The sequence below is a fragment of the Mandrillus leucophaeus genome, unplaced genomic scaffold, assembly GCF_000951045.1.
Source record: "Mandrillus leucophaeus isolate KB7577 unplaced genomic scaffold, Mleu.le_1.0 Scaffold167, whole genome shotgun sequence".
Taxonomy (NCBI): domain Eukaryota; kingdom Metazoa; phylum Chordata; class Mammalia; order Primates; family Cercopithecidae; genus Mandrillus; species Mandrillus leucophaeus.
Window position 1 is genome coordinate 492991 of NW_012101665.1, and position 10091 is coordinate 503081.

General features: G+C 34.7%; 1 protein-coding gene across 1 annotated transcript in view; it reads right to left on the minus strand.

Annotated features, from left to right (window-relative positions):
- Positions 1-466: 466 nt before the first annotated feature.
- MYBL1 (v-myb avian myeloblastosis viral oncogene homolog-like 1) overlaps positions 467-10091 on the minus strand; it is a 52320-nt gene continuing 42695 nt past the window's right edge. The window contains exons 11-14 of the mRNA XM_011976476.1: positions 5166-5282; positions 4973-5077; positions 4350-4529; positions 467-3121 (exon numbers count right to left, since the gene is read on the minus strand). Coding sequence (XP_011831866.1) covers positions 2993-3121; positions 4350-4529; positions 4973-5077; positions 5166-5282 — 531 coding nt within the window. The 3' untranslated portion in view covers positions 467-2992. The remainder of the gene's footprint in view (positions 3122-4349; positions 4530-4972; positions 5078-5165; positions 5283-10091) is intronic.

A 10091-nucleotide genomic window follows, 5' to 3' on the forward strand; every position in this document is an offset into this window, starting at 1 on the left:
AAAGAGCCCTGCCTGGATGACCAGTGTGCCTTTCCCAGATGACACCCTTATGCCACTGTTCAATTTCTTGACATTTCTATAGAATGGAGACAGAGGCCATATGCAGGCTGAGAATTCACAGCTGACTTCAATGTGGGGGTGGATTACTCACTGGGTAAATGAAGGGAAGGCAATACCACTAAGTGACAGAACAAAGGAAGGGCAGGTCAAAGTTGGGAAAAAGGAAATCTGCTTTGAATATGTGTTTAAGGCGCCAACAGGAAGTGTCATGTGAAAGTATCTGAAAGGCAGCTGAAAATTTGGTTTTAAATGAGGCTCAATAAAGGGGCAATGTTGTATTTACTGGTAAAATCACCATTAAGAGAGTTCTAAGTGAGAAAAAAGGCCTAAGAACAGAATGTTAAGTCTCTAAGGATTCTATCAGTCCTTATAAAGCACAAAACCAAGTGAAATGAGCAATGCCAAGTCAGCTTGTACACAGATGCTTTATTTTGGATGTTAATATGTCGACATTGTATGCAAGATTCTCTTACAATGGAGTTTTCCATATATCACAAAACTCAATTTAGTCAGGGTAATTGCTGTATTAATGTGAAAACCTTACAATAAAATGCAGTATTATATATGTGTAGTCAGTTTCCATGCAAGTATGGCTGCTACATGTATGTCTGGCATTTGTATAACATGCTGAAAGAAACTCAGAGGAACAAAACATTATAAAGGTGACTTAAGATGCCTGACATGTTTAAGATTAAAAATCTTGCAAAAAGCAACAAAGCAGTTAACTGAAGGATTCAACCAATACCAACCCAAATATGTGTTATGTCCAATAAGCCCAGACTTATCCACAATATATTACCATTTAGGATAATTTAATGCTCAAGAAAAAATATGCTTTAAAAATATAGCTCTTATAAGATATTATACTTTGGTGATTGCAGACTATGTATATCCAGGTAAGGGCTACATTAAAAACAACAACAACAAAAAACTATTATGTGCTATTAGTTCAAGGTAACTGAAATGATCCAGTATGAGTTTGCTACAATCATTGGTTTCACTAAGTGAAATTTCTGTGAGAAGTTCATTAATTAGAAAGCAATCAACATACTTAAACATGCTAAGAAGATTCAAATTGGTTTATCTATTTATCAACAAGGCATAATCTTAGTACCATACATTTTCTTCACTTCTCACTATATATATATATGTGTGTGTGTGTGTGTATATATATATAAAAAATATGCAAAAACTAGCAAGTAGATTTAAATAGCTTAAAACCCTTTTAGGTCTACTGTTCAAGAGCTAAGCATTAAAATACTTAGTATTTCCATTTCTATTAACATACGAACAGAGCAGAAAATCTTAACCTGCTTTCATTTTGTTTTTTAAGGCATAGTAGTATTTTGGTATTTGTAAGAATTTGCCTGGTAATGGTTGATTCCATTTAGTTAACTTGAGAACTTGCCATCATTTGTTTTTTATCTTTTCACACAGTGCAAGTGGTGGTCGCTCTTTCCTTCTCTCGTAGCAGCAAGCCGATTCTGCTATTTTCTATAGCAGCATACTTCAGGAGTGGAGAGGGAGAGAGTGTGTCAATTATAAATAATTCAAACTACAGTGTACAATTCTATTTACCTGTCAGTGTTTAAGTTGACAGCACACCATTATATGACTGAAAAAAATTACATATAATCTCTACCACAAAAGCAAATAAAAAATCTTTCAAGAAGAAATAAAATAAGTGCAAACACCTAAAACAGGCAACTGAAGCAACTGTTGTAACCTGTAGAGAAACACAAAACATTTAAAAAAGGACAAAATATTTTTATAAATAAAAGATAATGTTCTCCACTTCTGAAACACTGAGTAAATACAAACTTCTAAGTGCAGACTGTTTTTAGGGACCAAGGTACCATATTATTTTTTAAACAAAATGCAAAAATTTCAAAAACATATACAAATCACCAGATTAATGTATATGACCATCCCCGATATAATTTAAAAAGAAAGTATTAAATTATTATTTAGTACATTTTTAGAACTACTTTATAACCAACATGATTTAAAGGGCATAGTGCAACATTTAGGTAGATGTGACATATAGTAGAGATATTGTATTCTTTGCAGCTATAACTTACTATTGTTTCATACTTAAAGTCAAAATTTTTCTTTACTGTGTTAGCTGTAATAACAGGAAACAACATTGGCTTCTAGGCACCCTGTATACGTATAAATATCTACATTTAAGCTTTAAAAATAAAAATAAATTATAAAAAACCGACTTCTTTCCAATTTACAAAGTCCTCCTGCTCCTACATACTGTACAATACATTCAACAAAATTCTCAGCTCTTCTGAGATTAAGAAAATACTATTTACTAATAAAGAAAAAACTCTTTTTTGAATGCTTTTTGTTTTCAGTACTATGCTCAAATAAATACATTTAACACTGTAGTTAATTTTACCGCTTCTGAAAAAAAAAAAAAATTAGTAGTGCAACTTTCTAGCCTTCCTTTAAATTCCTTTTCAATGTGTTTCTTTGTAAATGGTAGCCTAAGTAGATCAGCACGTGGGCAAAAGTACTTCATAAAATCGTGTGCTTTCCATACATAGACTAATTTCAGAAATCATATCTACTCTTACACCTATCTATAACAAAACTGCAGCATCAAGAGAGTAGCAACATATATCTTGTGAAGAAAATATGAGAATTTACTTTTAGAAATCCATGAACATTCTATTATTTTCCCATCTTGTTCTTTAAAAACAATTTTTAAAAATCTCATCTCTTAAAAAATAAACTATGAAACTGTCTACCCCTTAAGTGACTTACTAGCTTTCTGCCTACTATGTAGAATAGAAAAAAGATGCTGTATTAAAAGGGCTATCTTACAACTTTAAAAACAACTAATTGAGAAAAATTTCACTGCAACCTAATTTAGTAGAGATTGCAGTAAGGGAGGGGGGCATTTCATCAATTTTAATAATAATTACAGTATGAGAGCTCTTGAAGTACTACTGGTAGCTGTGTAAGTACTCAGATATCTTCTTGCTTGTTCAGTCATAATAAGTTGGTCTTCTGTCTTCCCATAAACCACTGTTTCCCATTCACAATTTGACTAGAAAGGAAATATTAATAGTGATGTGAAAAGTATTAAAATAACTATCCATATTATATCACAATTAGACTCTTAAAGTCAGTTATTTAAACTGATTAGATATTTCATAAGCAATAATTATAAAAATGTTTTAACAATGGCATTGTATTTTTTAATAATAATGTTTTTAAATATATACTGAAATATTTTTGATCAAGTTTTTAAAAAGTCAATTATTTTAGCTATCTATATTGCTTACAGGCCTATGGAGGCAGTTTAGAAGTCTTGTCCCCAACAATTCCCCCCAAATCAAATGAGTCTTAACATGGAAATAAATGTTAGTCATTACTGCTTCAAAATTTTGCAAAGGGTTTAAAGAGAGGATGTAATGTCAAAAAATGAGCCAAGAATGCTTTATTTACAAATTAGGAAATATATTCATAGCAAAAAATCAAGTTTATGTTTTTTTCTTCCCTTATTATAAAGATTACTATGTTATAGACGTGATCTTCTATATAATAACTTTCCCCAAAAGTTCTATGTTAATTAAACGCTGGGAACTCAAATCATTTTACATGGATTAAGAGAATGTGCTACACGGCTCTTAGAAAGCAGCGGCTGAAAACAGATGTAAGGTGGTCATATGTGATTGCCAAAGATGTTTTCAAGGTATGCTTTAACATCAGGAATACTAATGCTGCAGTCACTGTGGCATAAAGAAGAAAATTTCCTACTCAATGAACTCTCAAATTCTCTGGGGTAAACTCTTAACGCAGTAAAAATTTTCCCAACCACAGTTACACACTGGCCACATCCCAACAGAAAAAAAAGGACCTTGTTTTACAACTTCTGAGCCAAAATGTTCACTGGAAACCATGGTACCAACAAAATCATGCTGAAACAGCTTCTAACCACTTACCCTTTTTCAGAATAGCAATTAGGGCTATACATATTTGTTACAGGAGAAGAGGTGCCAGAAGTAGATTTATACATCTTTAGTTTAAAAAAGATACAGTGCTGAGGAAATCACCAGATGACTCTTTGGTTACAGCTCCAATTGTTTAGTTTATATGTGCCCTGATGAATGAGTCTCTCAAACCCAAATGTGAATGACAAAATAATGGTAAATGTTTACTGTTACAATCAATTTTGAATTTAAAAGAAAAAGTATAATTTGTGATCAGTAAATCCAAAGTGATCATTGATTAAACAAAAACAAAAATCACTAAAGAAATTTATAAATCCATACCTGAAGATTCTTTTCCAATTTGACAACTTTGGAAGTGTTAGGGTTTGGTTTCTTTTTAGTAAGTGTGTATGTTTTGTTGGTTGAATTTGTATCTTGTTTTTCAGGAATCAAGTTGCACCTATTGTCATGTATTTCCAATAATGGTATCATTAATAAGGATGTAGTAAATATATTTTCTGACTAAGAGAGAAAAAAGAAAGAGGAAAATAACTAATTCAAAAATGGAGACAAATGGAGGTACTACTGAGTAAGTGGTAATGGAAGCCCTGTTTATTTCTCTCCAAGAAAGAATTTGGCTCTGCTGAAATTTCTAGCAATGTAGTAATATTAAGTATTTTGGAAATGAACCAAAGATAAACTCTGATATTTAAAATCTTGAGAACTACAATTTTTTGACATCATATATAAGGCAGCTGACTCCTCTCATAACAAAAGAAATTTTAAAAAAGTAAATAAAATATTCTCTACAGTGAATAGTTTCTCTGTGAATTAGGCAAAATGATACTAAAATAAAAATCCTCCATGAATCTCTAATGAACTGGCTACACAATGAGTAAGAAATAAGAACCACTAGGACTTAAAGCAACCATTTAAAATAACAATAATAATAATCCTTTACAAACCTGCATGTCTGAAATGTCTTCAGTCAACAGTTGAGTGCCTGATTCTTCTTTTTCCCAATTATCTAAGACTAGTGATTTTCTGACTTTCTTCCCAGAAGCGGTATTCTAAAATGAGTAATTTGTTGTAGAAGCTTTATGGCAAAGTCTCTTGGATACAATAAGACTTTTATTAACAATAATACTAGAAGATTACCTCTTGTTTGCAGCTTTTGTAGGCAGGTTCATCTTCCTCTTTGAGGAATAGGTCTGTTCCAGTTTCTTCTTTTAAAACTTCCCGAATATCTTCTTCCAAGAAGGCAAGTGGCTGGGACTAAATTGTTTTTTAAAATGTTGTAAAAAGTCATTTATAGCAATTCCTTTTTCTCCCTATATATAGGAAACCCATCTTTTATACTTTCCCATTATTGTCATAATTTTCTCCTAGGCCCTATAGATATATTAATTAAATTAATCCATTTTATAGCAAAACAATATTACACATTTGCAAGTACTGAGTAAAGAATGGCAATTTCTTCTTTCTAGGCTACTAAACAAAAATCTTCCTTTTGGGGAAACCACTGTAGCCCCTGCTTCAGGTCAGGATCTTCAGAATTAAACAGAAAAGAAAGATGTTATTTCTCAAGTATTTTTTTTACATAAAAATAAGAAATACAGAACATATTGGAAATACACTAGCTCTTATTCTACTTTTATTGTATTTATTACACGGTATGTAATTACTAGTTAACATGTTTCTGTTACCACTAAGATTGTGAGATACTTGACAGCAGTGATCAGGTCGTTTTATACCTAGCCTAAGCATCCTTGTATACCTAGATATGAGATCCTTGTATATATAAGATATAAGATCCTTGTATACCTAGCCTAAGCAAAGAGCTGACACAGTATCCAAGAAAAGGGAGAGAGTGAGTGTGTGTGTGCACGTGTGTGTAGTGTGGGAGGGTAGGTTATGAAGAGACAGACAATTGAGTGTGAGCTAAGTGATGAAATAGTCTCAAAATATTATTCATCTAGCTTTCTGTCAAATAGGTAAGCACAACTTATAACCCAGAAAAAAATTTTAAAATTCTATCTAACTTATACCTATCATAACCAAGATATACTTGAAAAGGTAATCAAACCTCTACTAAATAAAAGAACTGGCAGCACTTAATAACCAGCAGCTGCCCGGTATGGTGGCTCACACCTGTAATCCCAACACTTTGGGAGGCAGAGGTGGGCGGATCACGAGGTCAAGAGATCGAAACTCCATCCCTACTAAAAACACAAAAATTAGCCGGGGGTGGTGATGCGCACCCCAGGAGGCTGAGGCAGGAGAATTGCTTGAACCCAGGAGGCAGAGGTTGCAGAGAGCCGAGATCACACCACTGGATTCCAGCCTGGGTGACAGAGCCAGACTCCATCTCAAAAAAACAAACAAACAAACAAAAACAAACAAAAATCAAAAAAACACCAGCAGCTTATGTCCCCAGCCAGCAAAGTTAGAGAGAATAGTATTCATATATAAATGAGATTTCACAGAACTTACAAAAACTTTCAAAATGAAAATAAAATGTTAAAAGTGTTCTCATCTAGACTGAGACATACAGGAATTATGTTAATGTTTCTGTATACTTCTCAAAGAGCTTATTATTATTATTATTATTATTTACTTATTTATTGAGATGGAATCTTGCTCTGTCACCCAGGCTGGAGTGCAATAGCACAATCTCAGTTCACTGCAACCTCCACACCCCCCGACCCCCCGGTTCAACCAATTCTCCTGCCTCAGCCTCCCACGTAGCTGGGATTGTAGGCATCTGCCACGATGCCTGGCTAATTTTTTGTATTTTTACTAGAGACGGGGGTTTCACCATGTTGGCCAGGCTGGTCTCGAACTCCTGACCTCAGGAGGTAATCTGCCCACCTCAACCTCCCAAAGTGCTGGGATTACAGGTGTGAGCCACCACACCCGGCCTCAAAGAGCTTTTTAATGATGATATTTCACCAAGAACATAAAGTATTCTTTTTTCAAATTAACTTTTAAGTTCAGGGGTCCAAGTACAAGTTTGTTACACAGGTAAACATGGGGGGTTGTTGTGTAGGTTATTTCATCACCTAGCCAGGCGCAGTGGCTCACGCCTGTAATCCCAGCACTTTGGGAGGCCAAACCAGGCAGATCACGAGGTTAGGAGTTCAAGACCAGCCTGGCTAACATGGTGAAACCCTGTCTCTACTAGAAATACAAAAATTAGCCAGGGTGGTGGAGGGCACCTGTAATCCCAGCTACTTTGGAAGCTAAGGCAGAAGAATCGCTTGAAACTGGAAGGCAGAGGTTGCAGTGAGCCGAGATCACACCACCGCACTCTAGCCTGGGCAACGAGAGTGAAACTCTGTCTCAAAACAAAACAAAACAAAACAAAAACAAAAACAAAGATTATTTCATCACCCAAGTATTAAGCCTAGTACCCATTAGTTATTTTTCCTGATCTTCTATCTTCCCACCTTCCACTCTCTGAAAGGCCCCAGTGTGTGTTGTTCCTCTCTAAATGTCCACATGTTCCCATCATTTAGCTCCCATTTATAAATAAGAACATGCAGTATTTGGTTTTCTATTCCTATGTTGGTTTGCTGAGGATAATGGCTTCCAGCTCTATCCATGTGCTTGCAAAGGACATGACCTCATTCTTTTTTATGGCTGCATAGTAGTCCATGGCGTATTTGTACCACATTTTCTTTCTTTTTTTTTTTCCCTCAATTTTTTTTGAGATGGGGTCTCACTCTGTCACCGAGGCTAGAGTGCAGTGGCATAATATCAGCTCACTGCAACCTCTACCTCCCAGGGTCAAGTGATCCTCCCACCTCAGTCTCCCAAGTAGCTAGGGCCACAGGTGCACACCACCATGCCCAGCTAATTTTTTGTATTTTTGTTAGAGATGGGGTTTCACCATGTTGTCCAGGCTGGTCTTGAACTCCTGAGCTCAAATGATCTGCCTGTCTTGATCCCCCAAAATGCTGGGATTACAGGCATGAGCCACTGCATCCAGCCCACATTTTCTTGATCTAATATAGTATTCTTAAAAAGATCTGGAGTTTTTTCTCCCTTTAAGAATATAAATGTCCTAGAATAGGGCTAAGACAGATTAATTCATTCACTAGGAAGAATCATTCTCTTAATTGCTCTAATGTGTCAAAAGCAAAGAACTCCTCCATTTAATACTTTTCAGGTTTGATACTACCAAACTTAATACTTCTACAGAGTTTTTAGCCTTTTGAGTAATTCATAGTAAATATTAAAACAATCAAAGTTTATTAAAAAGGCAACAGATATTTAAGATATACCTGATTAAAATTCCAAAGCCAATCTCCAAGAAGTGCATTTGACTCATAGTAAGATACAAAAGAAAGCTAAGTGGTTAGCATATAGTAGATGCTCAGTAAATAACTAGAGGAGGAGGAGGAGGAGGAGGAGGAGAAATGAGAAGTCAACTTACTGCAAAGAAATATATGAGCCTATAAATATTCTAGGAATTTTAATTTCTAAATCATTGCCTTCCTTTTATCTTAAATTGCTGATGCAAGTAATCTGTTTTGGCAATGGTCAAATTCTATCCAAAGAGCTGTGAGTGCTGCTGGTATTAAATTTAAAATGTCAGAAGGCTAGTAAACAAACTGACAAGGAATTTAGGTATTTGAAACCTATTACAAATGATACTTTTGTTTTTGTTTTTGTTTTTCAAACAGAGCTGCACTCTGTCCCTTAGGCTGGATTGCAGTGGCTTGATCACCACGCACTGTAGCCTCCACTTCCCAGGCTCAAACAAACCTCCTGGGACTACTACAAGAGCATTCTACCACACCCAGCTATCAAATGATAATTTTTATTCCACTTATATGTTGACCAAATGACCCTGACTCACTGTAGAATTTTTAAATGCTTTCAAATCATTGTTTACTTGTCTAATCCCCAATTAGTTTACATGCCCCTATGAAGGCAGGAACCATACTTGACCTTTTCAACATTTATTCCATCCCTAAAGCCTAGTGCAGTGCCTGGAACCTATTAGGCACTCAATCAATATTTCCTGAATTAATGATGAATTTTTAAAATAAACAGCAAAACACTGAAACAGACAGGCTAAATCAATCAGGTAATTCCACACAATGGAATATTATGCAAACATTAAAAATTATGGGATAAATATATACATTTACTTGGTTAAATTAAAAAATGGTGTTATAAAATAATAAAGTGTGGTCATACTCTTGTTTTATTTATGTATATGCATAAATAAAAACTCCAGGAAGCTCTAAAGGAAACATGATTGTTCACAGCAGTACATGGAGCTAAATGACAAAAAGACTCGATCAACCCTACTATGTACCCTTTAACACAGTATTTTGAAAAAGAAAGAAAAGACTAGTAGATGTGTGTGTGTAACATGCTTTTGGGCAGAAAATTAATTAGAATTAATTAATTAAAAAAATTAATTCTAATTAACTAGAATTTGCTAACGAATCTAACCAAAAAGTGACTAAAAATAGAAGAACATAACTAAAAAACCCTGAAAGTCACCAATATTTTAAAAATCATATTTCTAAAGAACTTGTCAGAAATCTGTAACTGCCTAAAATGCCCATCACTTTTCCAAGGTATTTCAAAGGCAGTAAGATATATGAAAGCACAGTTAACTAGAACACTTCCCAGTCCTATTCATTCGTGAACTACTACCGCAAATATTATTATTAGAATAACAGCAGCAACCAAGCACACACTACTTGAAACTCAGACAAGCTCTTTTAATTACATCAACTCTTTCAGCTTCACAGTAACAATTTGGGGTGTGTTTTATGATCTCCTTTGCATAGAAAAGGAAACTGAGCCTTTTCCTAATTAGTTTCCTAAAGAAGTACCCTGATTAGTTTCCTAAATATTATCATGAAAGTGCTTCAGTATATTAAAATTATTTTATTCTAATACATGTAACCATGACTGAAACTACTAAAATGTAAATTTCAGTATTAAGAAAAGCGTTTTGGCCGGCCACAGCAGCTCACTCCTGTAATCCCAGCACTTTGGGAGGCCAAGGCGGGCGGATCATGAGGTCAAGAGATCAAGACTATCCTGGCCAACATGGTG